The sequence below is a fragment of the Dama dama genome, chromosome 21 (genome assembly GCF_033118175.1).
Source record: "Dama dama isolate Ldn47 chromosome 21, ASM3311817v1, whole genome shotgun sequence".
Taxonomy (NCBI): domain Eukaryota; kingdom Metazoa; phylum Chordata; class Mammalia; order Artiodactyla; family Cervidae; genus Dama; species Dama dama.
In genome coordinates, this window is record NC_083701.1 from 78,166,529 (window position 1) to 78,189,849 (window position 23,321).

The 23,321-nt window shown below is 40.6% G+C and overlaps 1 protein-coding gene across 4 annotated transcripts in view; it reads right to left on the reverse strand.

Annotated features, from left to right (window-relative positions):
- Positions 1 to 1,854: 1,854 nt before the first annotated feature.
- Positions 1,855 to 23,321, reverse strand: part of TAF2 (TATA-box binding protein associated factor 2) — an 80,736-nt gene continuing 59,269 nt past the window's right edge. The window contains exons 24-27 of one of the 4 annotated variants that reach the window (XM_061123860.1): positions 23,078 to 23,233; positions 22,511 to 22,616; positions 20,019 to 20,141; positions 1,855 to 3,448 (exon numbers count right to left, since the gene is read on the reverse strand). In XM_061123860.1, coding sequence (XP_060979843.1) covers positions 3,186 to 3,448; positions 20,019 to 20,141; positions 22,511 to 22,616; positions 23,078 to 23,233 — 648 coding nt within the window. In that variant the 3' untranslated portion in view covers positions 1,855 to 3,185. Of the gene's footprint in view, positions 3,479 to 20,018; positions 20,142 to 22,510; positions 22,617 to 23,077; positions 23,234 to 23,321 lie in introns of all 4 variants that reach the window. The other 3 variants (XM_061123859.1, XM_061123862.1, XM_061123861.1) reach the window with 3 other exon arrangements.

Here is a 23,321-nt window from a genome sequence, read left to right on the forward strand (position 1 = left end):
TAGAAGATAATAGGTCACACAACTTCTTAGCCTCCATGATCATCTGAGTAAATACTTTTTAAACAAATATATGTTGTTTCTCTGGAATTGATTAATACAGTAACAAGGCGCAAAATGAGCATTAAAGACTAGATAATCTTATAATGAAAAAAAAAAAAAACCACTTACAGAATACCAAATGAAAAAAAGTACTTTATAATAAAGCTAAAAAGAAATAGTATATTAATATTAATAGACAGTTACACTGATATCCCTAATAAGAATAATCAACACTAAGATAGCAATTCTAAGTTAACTCCTGATTTAAAACACAGCCAATATCAACCTACAAATGCAATTTCAGGGAAAGGCCAGAAAGATTCAAATATTAACACAGAAACATAAATCCACAACAATGGCAAAGTCTCAGGAATGGAAAATCAATCAGTGGAAGCCAGGGGTTGGCAGGTGGGAGAGTTGACTACAAAAGAGTGACGTGAGGTAGTTTTGGAGTCATGGGCCATGGTGGCTGGATATACAATTTCAAACATTTGTCAAAATCCATAGAAATGTATACTATAAGTAATGAGTTCTACTGTATATAAATAAATTAACCAGAAAAAAATGTGTATAACCCACAAGAATAGCCAAGAAATTCTGTAAGAGAAAAGTAATGAGACAGTACATCAAAACATATCATAGTGTTACAATAATCGGAACAGTGCGGTAGAGGCAGAGAGTGAACAAACCCATGAAACCAGCTACAAAGCCCAAAAGCAAACCCAAGTATATAAGGGCATTTAGCATACAACACCTGCAAGTTAGAGAGTAAATCTGGGGTTTTAAACACATGGTGTTGGGTATAGCATATTGGAAGGAAATAAAAAGTGGGTCCTTACCTCCTACCTTCTATCAAAATAAATTCCAGATGGACTCTACTTGGATAAAGGATATAAATCTGAAATTTAAGACTTTAAAACCAACAGAAAAAACTGGGAGAATTATTTTATAATTATGGAATAAGAAAGACCTTTGTTGGTACAACACAAAATGCAGTAGTCATAAGTGACTACTGAAGACTTACAGGGACTTCCCTGGTGGCGCAGGGCTGAACCCCAGGGCCCCGATGCAGGGGCTGGGTTCAACCCCCGGCCAGGGAACAAGGTCCTACTTGCCCCAATCAAGATCAAAGATCAAAGATCCTGCATGTGGCAACTAAGAACTGCCGTAGCCAAATAAACAAATTAAAAAAAAACAAAACCCTACATAAAAACTAAACAGAAATTTTTGCAAGTATCAACAATTTCAAAAATGCATACACTATACACTTGTATAAACTAGCTCTATACATGTAATACTGGCAATAGTAACTGCCTCTTGGGGGAGAAGACTAAAGAAACTTACACTAAAACTTTCATTATTTATGTCTAGTTAACTATAAAAATGAATTTTTTCATTGTTTATATCTATCCACCAGGTTAAAGAACTGAAAGCTCACCATAAAAAATGTTCCCCATGAGAAACATCCAACATAGATAACCAATTTAGAAATATACATGACAAACAGTTCTTAGCACAATGCTTGATATATAAGAGGTCCTTAAATTACATAGGTAGCTATTATTTACCAGTGACTTCATACCTCACATAATTACTTTGAAATGTATCCTCCAATCACCTGAAAATACATTTCTTCTGCTGAGAGAACTTTGTCCCCTCTGCCTACTGAAACCATTCTTCCTAAAAGGAATCTCAATCCTACCATCTCAAATCCTACCTATCCAAAAGCTCCCCTCAAAGTTGTGAACAGGTATATTATACACACAGAAAGAAAAAGGCAACAAAAGATACAAGAAAATACAATGGGCAAAATGATCAATTTAAAAAATTATTTATTAAACAAGTATATTTAAAAGTCCAACATTACCAAATCCCTTTGAAACATCTATTCTGGGAAGATGTATTCTGTCAAACCTTCTAAATGATAAGGGAAATGATAAAAATAGAACAGGTATGAGTAACATTTTTAGGCAAATGATAAAGCACGTGGTAAATTTAGAAATAAAAACAAAAACACACAAACATACAAACTATTCAAGTATGAAACCAAACTGTTTCGTATGCTTTTAAATACTTCTGGTATACTCACGCTGAGGGTCAAAATGTCTACATTTACGCTTATGAACAGCATATAAACACCTTTTTAAGGTACCATCCTTAGAGAAATAATTTTAGAATATGTATTGGGTGTATTAATTGTCCACATTTGGTAAACATGTTCTACATATGAATGTATTCACTTATACTTAATGAAAAAAAGGAAGTTATAATTTAAACATCTTGATTTGAGAACTGTGGATTTGGTAGTTTTGTTAAATTCCAACATCATAATGACCAAATGTGCTATCAAAAAAGCCTTTTCTTTTTTTAAAGCTGCCTCTGAAAATTTCAGCATTAGTTTCTCTGGTTAACAGATACACACAAAAGCATGCAATAGAGAAGAGTCCTATAGAAAAGCCTCTATCCTTCAGTAGTTCCAAACAGTGTTATTCAATATTTCACTGGAAATAGTGGTTTTACCACAGGTTTGGCAGTAGCTTCTGTTTAAAACATAGCTTTATACCATAGTATCACAGGCTTTAAAACATAATTGGCTTTGGCAGTACACATGGAGACCACGATATGAATGGTGACTGCCCTGCAGTGGAGGGCCTGATGAAGGGTCTGCTCTGTGTGTGCATTTCCAGGAAGAAACCGGATGAGATGGTTTACTCAGGACGATAAAACACATTTTCCTAATTAGGTTTCAGTTGTATAAATAACATAAATCAAATGTTTAGAACTTGAGTCTCTACAAGAGGTGACTTTTTCTTTCTATCATCTTCCCAGCTGACGAAGTGCTGGTTCTGTACACTGTTCTGGACGCAGAGGGAAGGTCCCCCGGCCCCGCTCCGTCTGAGAGGGAAGCAGAGCGCGCGCGGACCTCCCGGTGGCGGGGCTGGGGAGGCGAGGGTCCCCGCGGCCCGGCTCAGTCTGTGTACTGTTCCGGACGCAGAGGGAAGGTCTCCCACGCCCGGCTCCGTCTGTATACCGGGCTGGACACGGAGGGAAGGTCCCGCGGCCCGGCTCAGTCCGAGAGGGAGGGAGCGCGCGGACTTCCCGCGGGCGGGGCTGGGGAAGGCGAGGGGCGCGCGCGCCCGCCCCGCTCAGTCGGAGAGCGAGGGGGAGCGCGCGGAGCGGCCGCCGGCGGGGCTGGGGAAGGCGAGGGGCTCGCGCCCCCTCTCCCGGCCGTCCCGCTTGTGCTTGTGCTTGTGCTTGTGCTTGTGCTTCTTCTTCTTCTTCTTGTGCTCGTGGTGGTGGTGGTGGTGGTGGTCGCTGTGCTTGGAGGACGCGGGCTCCTTGCTGAACGCTGACAGCGGGGCTGCCGCGGCCGCGTGCAGACTCATCTCCAGAGGGGGCTGCTCCTTACCTTCAAGAGGAGAGACACGCAAATGAAGTCCTGTTGATAACAAGGAGGGGAAGTCAAAGTCACAGGGAGCTGGCGGCAGGACAGAAAAGACAAGGGGCTCCTCAGTGTCTGTTGCGTCCACGGGAGAAACCAGCAATGGGAGAAGTATCCGACTGAGACATCCAATTACTGTGACCAAGAAGTCAACATTTCAATTCCCTGCAGTCTATACAGATTATGACATAGACCAGTGTGCTATCAAACCATCTTCTGAAAAATAACGTTTGATAGCTTAAAGTACTACGAAGCAACAATGACTAGGTGTGTGTTACAGATTAGGGCCGACACTGGTCCGTGAACACACAGCGCCTTGGCTGCAGTCCCGCTCTGCGCTGCCGGGCGGGAAGGACAGGACAGGCACACGCGGTCCCCCTGCACCCTGCAAGCACTCTGCTTACAAATGGCCACAAGGGTGGCTCTGAGGCAACCCTGCCTTGACAAGTCTAGTGGGGTCATCTTCCCACCAGCATTCGCTCACTTTGCGTCACTGTCACATTTTGGTAATTTTTACAATATTTCAAAATATTTCCGTCAGTGAAAAGACTGACTTGTTGAGGGCTCAGATGGTGGTTAGCATTTTTTGACTGAGGTATGTACACTTGGAAAGATACAACCCCACTGCACACTGTACAGACAACAGTATAATATAAACGTAACTTTCAGACGAAATGATAAAACATTCAGCATGTATTTTCTCTCACTTAAAAATGGAGCAAATGTCTTTGAAGGTTCTTTCTATTTCCAACATTCTATCGATCCAGGGATCTATTATAGTGAGTTGTGTACAGAATTTCCTGCTTCCTCCAGACCCTACAATCCTTGGGCCACACCCAGAGAACTGCCCCTCTGTGTTACTCTAGGTTAATGGCGCCACTTTACATGCAGACAACTAAGAAAAAGGGCTTCCCTGGCAGCTCAGCGGTAAAGAATCTGCCCACAATGCAGGAAATTCGGGTTTGATCCCTGGGTCATGGACATCCCTTGGAGGAGAAAATGGCAACCACTCCAGGGACAGAGGAGCCTGGCGGGCTCCAGCCCATGGGGTCACAAGAGTAGGACACCGACAGCAACTAAACCACCACCACCAGGAAAAAAACACCTAAGAATCATCTCAGAGCCCCTCCCTTGAAGACCTAGTTGGTTCCCAAGTCTCGTTTATTCTTACTTGCCAGAATCTCTTAAATCTGCCCGTCTACCCAGTCTGTACTAATTCAGACCACCTCATCTCACTTGGATCAGAGCACTAACCTCCCATTAACTGGTTTCTTTGCCTGAAGTGGCTTACCGGTGAATCCACACGTTACACAGCTGCACGGCAGTGGTTCTAACCCAGGGGCACCTTTTCTCCCCAGGGGTGATTTGACAACGTCTAGAGACACTTGGGTTGTCACAATTAGAGTGCGACAGCCCCCAACTGCAAATAATTCTCAGGGCCCAAAATGTCAAATAGAGCTGAGGTTCAGAGGCCCTGCTGCAGAGCTATGTTCCTAAAAACCCTGACCATGATTACTTGTTTAAAAACTCAGGTAGTCCTACTGGCAGAACAAAATCCTTAAGACTTCAGTGCAGCAATTTCTGTGTGTATGTGTATATATATCTATTTTAATATGTATATACGTATGTATACACACACACATATATGTATTTATCCAAACTAGACCAAGTTTTTCACTAAAATGGACTCTAATGCAGTAGCTACTTTTCTTGATCCGATCCAGCCCCAAGCCATGTTTTTGTTTTTTTTTACCAAAAGAATTTTTGGTAAAGAGAATTTTTTTAAAGATCAACTTTTGGAACTAATTTTACTGACAGTCTGTAATCTGAATCTTGAATTTATCTTATCTTTCACCATTGCTTTCTCTATGCTCTAGACTAGCCCTTTCACAACTGTGTATTTATTTGCAAATGCTATTCCTAGGCTTGGAATGCCCTTCCCTTATTTCTGGTCTGACGTGCATGTTCATTTAAAAAGTATCAGGAACTACATGGGAACTGGGAAAGTCGTGGTCAAGTGGACCGATCTCAGCTCTCCTGCAGCTTACAGACTAGCACGGAGAAACAAGTAAGTACACCCGGGTCACGCCAGTAAACAGACGAAACGCAGAGTGACTCAGGAGCACAGCTGCAGACTTCGGTTAGCAAGGCAGCCAGTGTGAATCAGAGACGACTTCTGCAAGGAAGCTACACCTAAACTGTAATCTGGAGGAGGAGGAAGGAGAGGAAAAAGCATTTAGGTTCTTCAACAATTTAAAACAGCTCAAATGTCATTTTGGGAGAAAGCTTTCACCAAACTTCCCCAGAAGAATTAGCTTCTACAACATAATACAGATGAGGAAATTAAGACCAAGAGAGAGTAAGCGACTTGCCCAAGGTGGTGCTGGGAAATCTGAGCCACAAAACCGAACAGCTGGACTCCAGAGTCCGTGCTGCGGACACTGTGCTCAGGTGCGCCCGGCGTGCTCTGTCTCTGGGTCCCGCCTGCGAGACTCACAGCTCCCGGGGGACAGGGCGTCACCTCTGCCTCCAGAGTACCGCACAGTACCCAGCATCCTCCACTTCCCCACAGCTTGCTCAATGAACGAGTCAGTGTCACAGACTCAGTAACTGCTGTGTTTCTTTTCAAACAGGATGTCAGGTGAGCTCAGCTGAACTAAATGCAATTTAAAGGTCACTGATTTTGAAGGGAGAGGAATAAACTAAAACTATTAGTTTATAAATAGAAACAAACTATCACAGGGCGTTCATTAAACTGGTAATGACGACGGTACTTGCTTCGTGTCGGGTACTACTCCAGCATTTTGGGACAAGTGAATGTGTTCACATTCCTGTCCTCACAGACTGTCCACACTGTACTACCACAAAAGTACATTTTTATATTCATGATTTTTTGAACGCTAACAGTAACACAAAAAAAAAGAAAAGAGATTACACACAGGAGCTAGTTTGGGGACTTGGTATCTTTTGCAATAACTGGTGCCCAGAAAAAGAAAAAATGTGAGAGATATCTGATTTACAGTTAAATATGCTAGTATATAATTTAAGTTTCATTTCAAATGAACTACATAACTATAGTCTCAATTCTATAAATATGGGAATATAGGTCCTTACCTAACAGAATGCACATAGCCACGTAGCAGGGGAAGTAATAACACCTCACAGATTCCTTTAATCCATATCCATTATTTAGTCAAGCAACATCAACAGACTGCGAAGCTTCCCAACTGGCAGTCTGCACTGCTTGGAGTCGGAGGTCCTTTTCTTCACCGAGAGACGTTTTATCACCCAATCCTAACACCTGCCAAGCTACTTGGATTGCAGAAAAGCCAATGATTATACCGGAAACTGTACTTCCCAGTAGAGGCAACTGCCAAGCATACAACTGAGTGTCTTCTTTCCCAGGGGATACTATTAACCATTTCAAAAGTAAAATCAATCTCTTGTTTGGAGGTCTTACAACCTGCATTCAAGATATACTGACTATAAATCTTGCATTTCTTGCATATCAAAACTACCAGATATCATCTCATACCAGTCAAAATGGCCATCATAAAAATGTCCACAAACAGTAAAGGCTGGACAGGATGGGCACAGTGCGTGAAGCTTCCTACCTTGCTGATGGGAACGTACACTGGTACAGTCACTACGGAGAATAGTAGGAAGGTTCTTTAAAAATCTAAAAACATAGCACACCCACTCCTGGGCATATATCCACAGAAAAACATGGTCTGAAAGGATACATGCACCCCGACGATCACTGCAGCAACGCTCACAGCAGCCAAGACGATGGAAGCAACCGAAACGTCCTATTGACAGAGGAACAAATAAAGATGCGGTACATGTATACAACGGGCTGTTACTGAACCGCCGAGGAGAAAGCGGGAAAGCCGTCTGCAGCAACCTCGATGGACCTGGAGACTATCACCCTGAGTGAAGGCAGTCAGACAGAGAAAGACTGTGTGATACAGCTTATCTGCAGAATCTAAAAGGGGTGATACAAAATGAACTTGTCTACAAAGCAGAAACAGGCCGAGAGACTTAGAGAACACACTTCTGGTTGCTGGGGTGGGGGGGAGGGCAGCTGGGGACTCGGGGGCTGTAAGTCGGCACCACTGTGGTTACAGTGACCACCTGCGCAGCATGGGGAACTCTGCCGAACACCGTGTGACAACCTAAACGGGGAAGACTCTGAAAAAGAACAGATACGTCTGTGTGGATAACTGAGTCACTGAGCTGGACATCTGAAACTATTACAACACTGCTAACCAACTATCCTCTAACATAAAATAAAAAGTTAAAAAAATTAAATAAATCTTGCATTTCTTTTGATTAGCATGAAGTCTATTAAGAAGACAATGGATTAGCCAGATCCAAGGATAAAGGTGTTAGGAACTAGGGCTCCTAGGACCAATGGTTGATTGCAGGTCTGAACAGAATATTTACAAGATGAGCCTGAAACATCAGGTATAGTAGTAGAAAGGAAGTTAAAAGTCTACTCAAAGACTTAAGAGTCAACTTAAGGGGTTCTCACCAATCGAAGTTGGAAAAATCTGAATGTTGATAAAGATAACAACTTCTAATGACTAGAAGTGATTGATCACCACTGGAGGATGTTAGCCAATTTACTATTTTGAAACTTACTAAATACACAAAGAGAATCAAGTCTTTTTCTTTCCTTGGCTATATGAGCTATACCAATGGGTAACAACAGATCACCCAGCTTCACAGAAATAATCAACTTATAAATAAAAACAGAAAGATGAATTAGAATATCACAATCTTGCAATCCTTAATGAATTAATGGACTGATGCTTTGAATGTATTAGTGGCTAATCTCATTAAAAAAGTCAACTAGTGGTCAACCACTTGTAAAAGAATGAAACTAGAACACTTTCTAACACCATACACAAAAATAAACTCAAAATGGATTAAAGATCTAAATGTAAGACCAGAAACTATAAAACTCCTAGAGGAGAACATAGGCAAAACACTCTCCGACATAAATCACAGCAAGATCCTCTATGACCCACTTCCCAGAATATTGGAAATAAAAGCAAAACTAAACAAATGGGACCTAATGAAACTTAAAAGCTTTTGCACTACAAAGGAAACTATAAGTAAGGTGAAAAGACAGCCCTCAGATTGGGAGAAAATAATAGCAAATGAAGCAACAGACAAAGGATTAATCTCAAAAATATACAAGCAACTCCTGCAGCTCAATTCCAGAAAAATAAATGACCCAATCAAAAAATGGGCCAAAGAACTAAACAGACATTTCTCCAAAGAAGACATACAGATGGCTAACAAACACATGAAAAGATGCTCAACATCACTCATTATCAGAGAAATGCAAATCAAAACCACAATGAGGTACCATTACACGCCAGTCAGGATGGCTGCTATCCAAAAGTCTACAAGCAATAAATGCTGGAGAGGGTGTGGAGAAAAGGGAACCCTCTTACACTGTTGGTGGGAATGCAAACTAGTACAGCCGCTATGGAAAACAGTGTGGAGATTTCTTAAAAAACTGGAAATAGAACTGCCATATGACCCAGCAATCCCACTTCTGGGCATACACACTGAGGAAACCAGATCTGAAAGAGACACGTGCACCCCAATGTTCATTGCAGCACTGTTTATAATAGCCAGGACATGGAAGCAACCTAGATGCCCATCAGCAGATGAATGGATAAAGAAGCTGTGGTACATATACACCATGGAATATTACTCAGCCATTAAAAAGAATTCATTTGAATCAGTCCTAATGAGATGGATGAAGCTGGAGCCCCTTATAGAGTGAAGTAAGCCAGAAAGATAAAGAACATTACAGCATACTAACACATGTATATGGAATTTAGAAAGATGGTAACGATAACCCTATATGCAAAACAGAAAAAGAGACACAGAAATACAGAACAGACTTTTGAACCCTGTGGGAGAATGTGAGGGTGGGATATTTCAGAAGAACAGCATGTATATTATCTATGGTGAAACAGATCACCAGCCCAGGTGGGATGCATGAGACAAGTGCTCGGGCCTGGTGCACTGGGAAGACCCAGAGGAATCGGGTGGAGAGGGAGGTGGGAGCGGGGATCGGGATGGGGAATACGTGTAAATCCATGGCTGATTCATATCAATGTATGACAAAACCCTCTGAAATGCTGTGAAGTAATTAGCCTCCAACTAATTAAAAAAAAAAAAAAAAGTCAACTAGACACTGTACACTTCCAGATGGAAGAACACACCACCGTCTATAAACCCAAATCCAATTAAGCGTCCAGATACAGCTACACATTTAAAGGAAATGTAGAGGACTCTAACATTTTAATTACACCACAGGTATACAATTAGCAAAACACAGACTTGAAAACTACAGATCAAAGCCCTGGTGTTTACAACAAATACACTGTAAAGGGGGGAAAAGAAAAAAAGATGGACTGGAAACTTTTAATTTTAAAGATGTAAAGGATGTATCCACCAACTGCTTATGTGGACAAGGATTCAAACAAAGCATTAAAAATAATGGCATTTATGACTCAACTGAAATGTATACAATGACTGAATATTTAATGATATGAAAAACCTTTATATTTTAAAGTACAAGAATATTATCATGGTTACGAGTTTTTAAAGTCCTTATCTTTTAGAGATATACACAGAATTATTTATGCACAAAATGTGTGAGATTTGTTTCAAAATTATTGAGAAGGGTAGAAATGGGGTGGCTATAGATTAAACAAGACTAATCATTTCTGTAGCTAAGTAAAGGTTAGAGGGGGTTCTTTGTACTAGTCTGACAACTTCACAATTCTCTCTAATAATTTTTTAAAAAGAACAAGTTAAGACAAATTAGCACTATCTGTGAAAATGTTAAATGCTCATATTTTTAATTGAGAAAGTTCATTCCTAGAAACATATCCTACAAATGTGCTCATGCATAAGTGCAAAAAAATACATACAAAAATACTCATTAGAATAGAACATCAGATAAAACCTAGTATTATTCTATCATCATAGTAACCCTCGGCTCTTAAGTTTTCATTTATATAGGCAACATATATTTTTTATTTGTTTAATTTCTTTTCTGAGTAATTTTCACCAGGTCTAATTCAACAAGGTACGAAAGTACAAATTCTCTCTCATGTGAACCTACGTAGCAGTCAGATTTGAGCTTACTTTCATACTAGCATCATGATGTATTCCACAGAATCGCTACTGTAAAAAATGCATCTATTACCGTCCCCATGGTATGAACAGTAACACGTACAACTGCACATATCATATCATTTTAGGGGTTTACAAGATGCCTCAGAACTTGTCCACTCAAGGTTAGGCAACATTCATTTAAAAGCTAATGAAAGCCCCTTTAAACTAAACCACTGTGCTATTCACCTGAAACTAACAAAACGCTGTAAACTGACTAAACTCCAACATAAAAAAAAAATAAAAAAAATAAAGTTAATGACAGCATTTTAGTGACTCAAAACGTATGTCTCTATTGCAGACAGAAGATACTTCAGGAAAAGAAGATAAAAGTAATTCACAATACTGTAATTTGCCCATTTCAAGTTACAGAGAAGAACACAACAGATGCTCAGTTTTGTTGTTCCATCTAACATAAAACCTTTCCTAGAGGCCTCACGAGTTCACTGTGGATAAGGGTTAGCTGCAGTCAATTTAACAAATGCAAAACAAACAGAAAGAGGCGTTTAAGACAAACCTAACGTAGAAGCTTTCCAGCCCATTTGATAAAAGTGCTGACAACAGTGAGGAACCTGCTAATGCCATTAAATTCATCACTAGGCATACATTTAAATTTAACACAAAACCTGCACTTTCTGTTAGGAAAGATCTGAAGTCTGTTCTTCGGGCTCTTCAAATTTAAAAAAGTGTAGAATTGTATCATTATAATTTAAAGAAAAAAATCCAACTCTTTTTTTAGTTTCAGAATAAAGAACTCTAGCCTCTTTTTCTTGTTTCAAAAAAAGGATTTCCGTACCAGGACAGTGCCTTTCTGACTTGTGCAAGAAGCCCTTACGTAACCAGCAAGCCCTTCTCAGCACGGCAGGAGCTCTGCTCCTCCCCGTCCCTACAGTCACTTCTGCCCCTGCTCCGCGCAGCCTCAGCCGGGCCGGGGAGGGGAGGGAGGGGGCGCCGGGGGAGGGCAGGGGAGAGGTGTACACAGTGCACCCAGCCAGGCAGCCCTCCTCTGAGTCCCTTCTCCAGCTCGGGAGAAGGTCGAGTTAAATGATGAAGAACACTCCTCCTGCTCCTCTCCTCTTACCCCAAATGGCTGAACTCACCAAACATGCTCTATCCCTGCCCTAAAGTATTCCCCCTCTAACGTAGGCAAGGGAAGGGAAACCGGCTTTGGGGGAGGGGTTGGAGAGCAAACCGTGACCTCTCTTCTCCTCTCCCTAGCAGGGTCCATCCCTCCCAGAGGACCCATCTCAGAAACAGCAAGCAGAGTCTCAAGCGCCAAAGCCTGGAGCCCAAGGAGACAACAGGGGCCAACGGGATGGAGAGCACGCCCCACCTAATGCGCATCCCTTAACTCTTCTTCTAGGAGAAGCTGGAAATGTCCATCTTTACCTGTAATCTCTTCATGTTTAGTCAACTACTTCAAAAATTTCTGTAAGAATTCTATAGCCAGATAAAAGGTGTGTTAGTTGGATGAGCTTGAGTAAGGCCCTGCAAACCCACTTGTTAACTTTAATCTAGAATCACCAGAGATTTAAGAGCACTCCCAGTGCCCCTCACCACCACTCTGAGCCTCCTCGCCAGAACCCCCAACTCTCAACCCCAGGCCAAAGTCGCTACCACAGCAGGAGACCCCCAGCTTCTGTTCCTCTTTTACTGCCATCATCATTTGGTTGGGTTAAAGCTGTGCTTCTCACATTCCAAAATACAGAGCTCTAGTGCCCTTTCTCTTAGAAACAGTTACACACAGTGGCCGGGCTTGATACTTCTATTCTTCTCTGTCGGGCAGTTCAGTTGCTCTGTCGTGTCCAACTCTTTGCGACCCCATGAATCGCAGCACACCAGGCCTCCCTGTCCATCACCAACTCCTGGAGTTTACTCAAACTCATGCCTATCGAGTCGGGGATGCCACCCAGCCATCTCATCCTCTGTAGGCCCCTTCTCCTCCTGCCCCCAATCCCTCCAAGCATCAGGGTCTTTTCAAATGAGTCAGCTCTTTGCATCAGGTGGCCAAAGTACTGGAGTTTCAGCTTCAGCATCAGTCCTTCCAATGAACACCCAGGACTGATCTCCTTTAGGATGGACTGGTTGGATCTCCTTGCAGTCCAAGGGACTCTCAAGAGTCTTCTCCAACACCACAGTTCAAAAGCATCAATTCTTCAGAGCTCAGCTTTCTTCACAGTTCAACGTTCACATCCATACATAGTGTAAATTAAAAAGGGTTTTTGTTGGCTAGTTTGGGAAAGTTACCTATCAAATACAACAACATGTCTACTAGAAACCTGTTTTCAGAATTCCAAAGTAAAATACAAGTATGAGTTAAACTTTTGGAAGACTATCATCTGTAGTATGAACGTTTTCTAAATTCTAATAACGTCACTGATGAATTTTAAGACTTGCTCAGCGGTCACTGGGGCTTCCCTGATGGCTCAGATGGTAAAGAATCTTCCTGCATTGCAGGAGACCCTGGTTGGAATCCTGGGTCAGAAGACTCCCCGAAGGAGGTAACGGCTACTCACTCCATTATTCTTGCCTTAAGAATTCCATGGACAGAGGAGCCTGGCAAGCTACAGCCCATGGGGTCGCAAAGAATCAATCATGACTGAACGACTAACCATTTCAGTGGTCAGAGGCTACAGCATAAATGTATTTAAGGAAAATTACAAAGGCAAATTAAAGAATATATTCAAAATTAAGTTTTACAGATCAGTCCACATAATACACTGGTGACATAAAGGGACCCTACACCGAAGCAGCCACGGCCAAACGTCAACGCCTTCCCGTCCCTCACCACCACGCCCACATCTCCTCCCCAGTCCTCCCAGGTGATGCGATGAGAACGAAAAGCTGTAGAGAGATTCCAAAAAAAGTAAACATGTATTTTTAAGAGCAATATAAAACAATGATACAAAGGCACACCGGTGGACACAAAACGGTGTTAAGATTTGCTTCTATACATGGGCTAGTATGCCATATCACTATGAAAAACCAAACTAACATACTCGGATTTTTCACTAGAATAAGAATTTATTAGAATTTATTTTTTTAAAGGCATGGAAGGTAGGTGGACGTGTCACTCTCCAATTATATCAGATTGAGGTTTGAAATTCCCTAAGCGTTATCATTTTAAAAGATGTAGAAAAATTTTCATGTCTGATAAAATCTTAATAAGTATAAGAATAATAAAGCAAAATTACTCCAAACCCCAAAACAAAACCAGAGAATACAAAACTGGCAAGGGAGGGCCGAGAAATGTCAAGATTCATTTACTAAAGTTAAGTGCTAACTTTTCCAGCTGACTTCCTTCTGAAATAAACTTTCTGAGAAACTGTTACAATAAATGACTACAGCGTACAAAGAGACAGAGCAGCCAGCAGTCTGAGGTCTCAAACACCACAGTATTTTGAGGTGCTGCTTCTGTTCAAAGTCTCCTACTCATCACAGCTGGTCCCTAAGCTCCTCGAGGCAATAAACAGTTACTCTTCTGTTTATATGATAAAAACATGGTTTATGTAAGCAAAATCCATCAGTTGGCATTGGAAAGCCTGACTAATGACTTCTGGAAAAACTATTCTTTAAAAATGATTTTGCTTATGTATCTTGTCTTTCACTCCCTGTCCCTCCAGACTTTGAAGGCTGAGTCTCTGTTCCTCAGCATCACTAGTTCATTCTCTATCTGGAAGACAATCTTCACTTTGTAAGAAAAAGAACAGAGTAAATAGAAGACAATGTAAAACAGTCAAATTAGGTAACAATCACATCTGAACAGAATTCTTTCGTAAACCTAAGTCCAATAAGTATGAAATAATTCAAAAGACAGATATGTTAGTCTTCTAGGTATATATAGCATCAAGTCTTCATGACTGATCACGAATGATCAACTGTAAAAACTGCCATGGGGAGGGTGAGCGGAGAAATAAGTTGACTATCTTATAAAAGTATAAAGGTATAGATTTGGTAGTTTCTAGGGAAGCTCACATTTTTCAAATTAAAATATTCTTAGAAAAAGCACTGCAAGGAAGGAGTAAAATGTTACATAACAGGTATCTTTAAACGGCATAACACAGTGCTGGAGTGGCAAGCGGCCGAGAGGAGCTACCCCATGCCCGAGGTCAGAGACACCCCAGTAAGACGGTAGGCGCTGAGAGAGGGCATCAGACGGCAGGCAGACAGAAACCACAATCACACACAACAGGCCAATCTGATCACACGGACCGCAGCTTGTCTAACTCAATGAAACTATGAGCCATGCCCGGTAGGGCCACCCAAGACGGACGGATCATGGTGGAGAGGTCTGACAGAATCTGGTTCACGGAGAAAGGAATGGAAAACCACTTCAGTATTCCTGCCTTGAGAACCCCATGAACAGTATGAAAAGGCAAAAAGATAGGACCCTGAAAGATGAACTCCTCAGGTCAGGAGGTGCCCAATATGCTACTGGAGATCAGTGGAGAAATAACTCCAGAAAGAATGAAGGGATGGAGCCAAAGCAAAAACAACACCCAGTTGTGGATGTGACTGGTGATGGAAGCAAGGTCTGATGCTGTAAAGAGCAATACTGCATAGGAACCTGGAACGTTAGGTCCATGAATCAAGGCAAATTGGAACTGGTCAAACAGGAGATGGCAAGAGTGAATGTCGATACTTCAGGAATTGGTGAGCTAAAATAGACTGGAATGGGTGAATTTAACTCAGATGACCATTATATCTACTACTGTGGGAAGGAATCCCTTAAAAGAAATGGAGTAGCCATCATAGTCAACAAAAGAATCCGAAATGCAGTACTTAGATGCCATCTCAAAAATGATAGAATGATCTCTGTTTGTTTCCAAGGCAAACTATTCAATATCACTGTAATCCAAGTCTATGCCCCGACCAGCAACTCTGAAGAAGCTGAAGTTGAATGGTTCTATGAAGACCTACAAGACCTTTTAGAACTAACACCCAAAAAAGATATGCTTTTCTTTGTAGGGGACTGGAATGCAAAAGGAGTAACTCAAGAAACACCTGGGGTAACAGGCAAATTTGGCCTTGGAGTACAGAATGAAGCAGGGCAAAGGCTAACAGAGTTTTGCTAAAAGAATGCACTAGTTATAGCAAACACCCTCTTCCAACAACACAACAGAAGACTCTAAACATGGACATCACCAGATGGTCAACACCGAAATCAGATTGATTATATTCTTTGCAGCCAAAGATGGAGAAGCTCTATACAGTCAGCAAAAACAAGACCAGGAGCTGACTGTGGCTCAGATCATGAACTTCTTATTGCCAAATTCAGACATAAATTGAAGGCAGCAGGGAAAACCACTAGACCATTCAGGTATGACCTAAATCAAGTCCCTTATGACTATACAGTGGAAATGGGGAATAGATTTAAGGGACTAGATCTGATGGACAGAGTGCCTGATGAACTATGGACAAGAGGTTCATGACATTGTACAAGAGACAAGGATCAAGACCATCCCCATGGGAAAGAAATGCAACAAGGCAAAATGGTTGTCTGAGGAGGTCTTACAAATAGCTGTGAAAAGAAGAGAAGCGAAAAGCAAAGGAGAAAAGGAAAGATATTCCCATTTGAATGCAGAGTTCCAAAGAATAGCAAGGAGAGATAAGAAAGCCTTCCTTAGTGATCAATGCAAAGAAATAGAGGAAAAAAACAGAATGGGACTTTTTTTAACCACAGAAATAAAATCAACATAGCTGGAAGATAAAAAAAAAAAAAAAAAACAGAATGGGAAAGACTAGAGATCTCTTCAAGAAAATTAGAGATACCAGGGGAACATTTCATGCAAAGATGGGCACAATAAAGGATGGAAATGGTATGGACCTAACAAAAGCAGAAGATATTAAGAAGAGGTGGCAAGGATACACAGAAGCACTGTGCAAAAAAGATCTTCACGACCCAGATAATCATGATGGTGTGATCACTCACCTAGAGCCAGACATCCTCAAACATGAAGTCAAGTGGGCCTTAGGAAGCATCACTATGAACAAAGCTAGTGGAGGTGATGGAATTCCAGTTGAGCTATTTCAAATCCTCAAAGATGATGCTGTGAAAAGTGCTGCAGTCAATATGCCAGCAAATTTGGAAAACTCAGCAGTGGCCACAGGACTGGAAAAGGTCAGTTTTCACTGCAATCCCAAAGAATGCTAAAACTACCACACAACTGCACTCATTTCACATGCTAGTAAAGTAATGCTCAAAATTCCAAGCCAGGCTTCAACAGTATGTGAACCGTGAGCTTCTAGATGTTCAAGCTGGATTTAGAAAAGGCAGAGGGACCAGAGATCAAATTGTCAACATCTGCTCGATCATTGAAAAAGCAAGAGTTCCAGAAAAACATCTATTCTGCTTTATTGACTATGCCAAAGCCTTTGACTGTGTGGATCACAATTACTGTGGAAAATTCTGAAAGAGTTGGGCATACCAGACCACCTGACCGGCCTCTTGAGAAACCTGTATGCAGGTCAGGAAGCAACAGTTAGAACTGGACATGGAACAACAGACTGGTTCCAAACAGTAAAAGGAGTACGTCAAGGCTGTATATTGTCACCCTGCTTATTTAACTTCTATGCAGAGTACATCATGAGAAACGCTGGGCTGGAGGAAGCACAAGCTGGAATCAAGATTGCTGGGAGAAATATCAATAACCTCAGATATGCAGATGACACCACCCTTATGGCCGAAAGTGAAGAACTAAAGAGCCTCTTGATGAAAGTGAAAGAGGAGAGTGAAAAAGCTGGCTTAAAGCTCAACATTCAGAAAACTAAGATCATGGCATCTGGTCCCATCACTTCATGGCAAATAGATGGAGAAACAGTGGAAACAGTGTCAGACTTTATTTTTTTGGGCTCCAAAATCACTGCAGATGGTGACTGCAGCCATGAAATTAAAAGACGCTTACTCCTTGGAAGGAAAGTTATGACCAACCTAGACAGCATATTAAAAAGCAGAGACACTACTGTGCCAACAAAGGTCTGTCTAGTCAAGGCTATGGTTTTTCCAGTGGTCATGTATGGATGTGAGAATTGGACTGTGAAGAAAGCTGAGTGCAGAAGAATTGATGCTTTTGAAATGTGGTGTTGGAGAAGACCCTTGAGAGTCCCTTGGACTGCAAAGAGATCCAACCAGTCCATCCAAAAGGAGATCAGTCCTGGGTGTTCATTGGAAGGACTGATGTTGAAGCTGAAACTCCAATACTTTGGCCACCTGATGCAAAGAGCTGACTCATTTGAAAAGACCCTGATGCTGGGAAAGATTGAAGGCGGGAAGAGAAGGGGACGACAGAGGATGAGATGGTTGGATGGCATCACTGATTCGATGGACATGAGTTTGGGTAGACTCTTGGGAGTTTGTGATGGACAGGGAGGCCTGGCGTGCTGCAGTCCATGGGGTTGCAAAGAGTTGGAAACGACTGAGCGACTGAACTGAACTGAGCTGAAAAAGCATAATAGGGGGTAATTTTTCCCCCCTCTTTTCTACGATTTCAAAGTTTTATATAATAGGAGAATATTACTTTTGAAATAGCAAAAAGTGTAATTTAAAAGTCTTTAAAATATTGTAAAGTAATTAGCCTCCAACTAATAAAAGTAAATGAAAAAAAAAATTCTTAAAGAGGAAAAAAAAAAGTCTTTAAGTCAAAGCAATTTTAAGGAAGAAATATGAAGCTGGAGAAATCAGGCTCTGTGACTTCAGACTATACTCCAAAACCACAGTAAACAAAATAGTATGGTACTGGCACAAAGACAGAAATACAAATCAATGGAACAGGATAAAAGTCCAGAAATAAACCCTTGTGCCTATAGTCAATTAACCTATGACAAAGGAGGCCAGAATATACAATGGAGAAAAGATAGTCTTTTCAATAAGTGGTGCTGAGAAAACTGGGCAGCTCCCTATAAAAGAATGAAATTAAACCATTCTCTAACACCAAATACAACAGCAAACTCAAAATGGATTAAGGATCTAAATGTAAGACCAGATACTACAAAACTCTAAGAAAACAACAGAATGATCCTAGACAGAAAACACTATAACATAAATCACAGCTATATATTTCTGTATCCTTTCCTCAAGTAATGGAAATAAAAACAAAAATAAACAAATAGGTCTTAAAAATAAAAGCTTTTGCACAGCAAATGAAACAACCTACAGAATGGGAGACAATATTTGCAAACTATGTGACTGACAAGGGATTGATTTCCCAAATATAGAAACAGCTCACATAACTCAGTGTCAAAAAAAAACAAACAATTCAATTAAAAAACTGGGCATAAAACCTAGACAGACACCTGTGCAAAAAAGACATACAGATGGCCAACAGGCACACGAACAATGCTCAACATCACTAATTATTAGAGACATGTAAATCAAAACTAAAATGAGGTTATCACCCTACTCCAGTCGGAATAACCATCATCAAAAGTGTACATACATTAAATGCTAGAGAGGGTGTGGAGAAAAAAGAACCCTTCCACAGTACTGATGAGAATATAAATTAGTAGAACTACTATGGAGAACAGTATGGACGTTCCTTAGAAAACTAAATACAGAGTTACCATATGATTCAGCAATCCCACTCCTGGGCATATATCTGCAGAAAAACATAATTCCAAAAGATACATGCACTCCAGTGTTCATTAGCAACAATGGCAAGACACGGAAGCAACCTAAATATCCAGCGACAAATGAATGGATAAAGATGTGGACTACAATCGACTATTACTCAGCCATAAAAAAAGAACAAAATAATGCCATCTGCAGCAACATGGAGGCCCTAGAGATTATCACACTGAGTGAGAAGGCCAGAGAAAGACAAATATCATATGACATTCTTTATATGTGCTATACATGTATACACACCAATGAACTTATTTACAGAACAGAAACAGACCCACAGACATAGAAAACAAACCTGTGGTTACCACAGGGGAAATGGGGGAAGGCATAAACTAGGAGCTTGGGATTAACACAGACGCACTATTATACAGAAAAGAGGTAGCCAGCAAGGACCTACTATATATACAGCACAGTGAACAACACTCAATCCTCTGTAATAACCCATATAATCTGAAAAAGAACATATGTATGTGGAATAGAATCACTGTGCTGCACGTCTCTCAAGCTAACACAACACTATGAATCAAAAGTAATTCAAAAAAATATATATGCAGCTTGTATTTGAAAAAAGAAGTCTGTTAGATAATAATGAGAAGCAAGTCCTCAGATCTATAGTTTCTAATGTATTCTTTACATTGATAAAGAAACTTTATGAAGTTTATAGATTCATTCTTGAGCAAAATATCAACAATGACAGTAACAGTACTTTACCTGCTCCCTTCCGTGGGAGCTCCATATTCCACTGGGGCTTCGTGGTGGGCGTGCCGTCACAGCCTGCGGAGTGCTGGGGCATCAGAGCAGATCGCGAGTTAGCTGGCCGATATTTGGAGAGCCCTAAGATGCAAAAAGAGGAAAACTGGGGATTTATTTACTTCCCAAAAGAAGAAAACAGTCTACCTTAAAACCAGTATCAGTTCAACAGTAAAACTCTAATGATAAAAAGAATACTATTTTTTAAAACCACTGAAGATCCCATCTGATTTAATCCTTTGTCATGGTTCCAATATACTTAAGTCTGAGAAAAATAAACATTCAAGAAAGACAGTTCACCTGACTGAACTGCTGAACACATAAACTGGAGTCTATATTCTGGCGGAGAACCATGTCATGTCATGTTTTTTATTATTTATGTGGAACTTTGCATACAGTTAAGCATGGCTGTTCTCCCCAAAATTTATTAATAAATTCCATTACAATATTTAACTAACAGATCAAAATAATTTAGGGATTACAGAACAAACATATTTAAAACATGAAACGTTGTAATGGTAAAACATGAAGAGCACTGTCGTACCAGGAGACCCAGGTTCTAACGCCAAATCATCCACAAGTTAAATACACAGTCCAGGTAAGACATTTCTTTCTTTGTGTCTCATTTTCATTTGTCATATGGAAAAGTCTAGGATTTGGATCTAGCACTGAGGTGGCTATTACTTGGGTGTGTCATTGAGGGCAAATTATTTCATATGTCTCTGCTTAAACTTACTTATCCATAAAATGGACAGAATAGAAAAATAATTGTTAAGATTGCTTATGATTATGAAAGCCAAAGAATTCATGACCTTTCAGTTTTCAAATATAATTAGGTTCATATTCTCTTTGATGCCAATTCTCAAATTCTACTAGTTCATCCCAGATTACTAGATAGTAAAAAGTAATTTAGATCTTACAAACAAAACTAAACAAAAAGCCAAACAAAAAGCATACCAAGGTGGGTATGGGAGAGGTGCGCAAATATAACATGTTTAAAAAAAACCCCACTCAAACACAAAGATCATGAAAGATAACCACATCGAGCATGAATTTTAAGTAGGATTTTTCAGTAAAAAGAAACAGGAATAGTACCTACTCCTGACAACAACAAAAAAAAGTCATATTCATAATTAAAGAAATATAAACTTGAATTATGATAATCATAATAAATAAGCATTTTAAATGGTAATTATAGTTACGTATCCTTTAAGTTATCACAATGACAATAAAACAGTATATGAAGTACAAAGCAGGATAATAAATACTGATGAATTACGTCTTTATCAACACAGGTGAATTTCAGCAGCATAACGCTGAGTGAAAAAAAGCCAAGTCATACTGAGTATCACACAGTTTTCACATAATTCAAACACTAAAGGCAAAGTAAACATAAAGATCATGTATCTGTGTGGCACACTGTAAAGAAAAGCAACAGAATGCTGAAGAAACAACAGCTGAGACACCGATCACTTGCAAGGCAGAGAGGTGGACAGAATCGGGAGGGAAGCGCAGTGAGAACGGCCGCAGAACGGGGACGCTGCACAGATTACGGGTAGGGGGGCAGGGTCACCAAGACCTGCTTATTACTGTATTTCACAACTACAAGCAAGTCACACCAAAGCTTTACTTCTGAAAACTGTGGATCATATGAACTAGGCATAATCTCTTCAAAAAGCATTATGGCAGTAACACCAAGAGTATGAAAATCTTCTAAAGATAAGTATCTTAAAATAAAGCTAAAATTAATCTTTTTACCAAAAATATATTTTAAGGGATTTATCCTAAGAATTTGACAAAAAAAGAAACAGAAGCTTCTGTATGAAGACACTCAGAGAGAATTACTTGCATAAAATTAAAATCAGAAACAAATGCCTGCCCACAGGGAAATAATAAGGTAAATTAAAGTTTATCAACTCAATACTGTCTCAGGTAATATTTTCAATGGAAAAGATTACGATGTTTGAGAGGTGTATTTAAAAATCTATAACATGACATATTACATGGAACAAGCAGTCAAGAAGAGAAAGTAGTTGCGTTACGGGCTGCATTAGTTGTAGTCAGGAAGTTTTATATATAATTATAGTTACATTATTTAAAAAAAACAGACCTCTTATTTATATTTCGAGGTTAAGTCTAAACTTCAAAAAACAAAGAAACAAAAACCAGAGATTAAAGCTACTGGAAGGAATCTGATGAATGGATTTTTGAAAAAACAAATCTAGAACTAAGCCAAATATTTAAAAAGAACCAAAACAAAGTAAAAAATCAAAAGAAATACTTTAAAAAAATTTATTCCTTTGCCGATATGTGTTATCTGATACAATCTAGTATTCTATACTGGCTAACTCTAAATTTTATAGCTATTCTCTTGCCAGTAAAGCAACACACCTTCCAACACTGATATCACGCGAACTCCCCATCACCCCAGTGGGTGCAGGACACCGTCTCACCTGGAGTTGACGGCCTTTCAAGCATGTTTAAATGATGGGAAATGAATGCCTGGCTATCATGAACAGTATCCATATCAATCTCTTCCTCGTCTTGAGAACTTGAAAACTGTAAGACAAACAAAACAAAGGAAGAAAGAAGCCATTATATCATTTTATGCCTGGACTTTTGCTCTCAGGAAAGGTAGCAGAAAAGCCACAGGATATAGCCCCAAAACATTTAAAAGGAAAAGTAGTCCTCTTCTCAAAAAGCATTAAGAGAAAGAGAAGATGATGTGGCCCAGCCTCCAGAAGCAGCTCCCTGGGAGCTACTGTGTGTGACAGCGGCTGGGGTCTGCCCCACGCGTGGCGAGCAGCAGAGAGCTGTGTGGGTGGTGCACACAGACAGAAGCGGCGTGTGGGAACGGAAGTCTGAGCGTCGCTGGAGTGTCTGAGACGGACACTGGCGTCCTCTGATGGGTGGGGCTGCCCCATCTGTCCTGCTGAGGGAAGACCACGGTGAGTGGTCACGAGGTACCAGGCAGGTGAGCGCCCTACGCTGCTCACACAGGTGGAGCCTGCATGTCTTACTCTGATTTTGAGTCTGACTTTACTGCTATCCTCATTCTTCTCCAGTATTTGACCAGGCTCTAGTGGGGACCCCAGTGGTGTGTCAGCCTTCCTCTTCACTCCCTGCTGATGAGCTGACATATTACATGAGGCTTCCTTGGCAAGGTGATCATCTTCCTGTGGCAATATTCAAGATCAAAATTAGATTCCTGAAGACAAGTAGCTCACGTTATAGCTGAAAACTAAGACCTACAGCAACCATGCA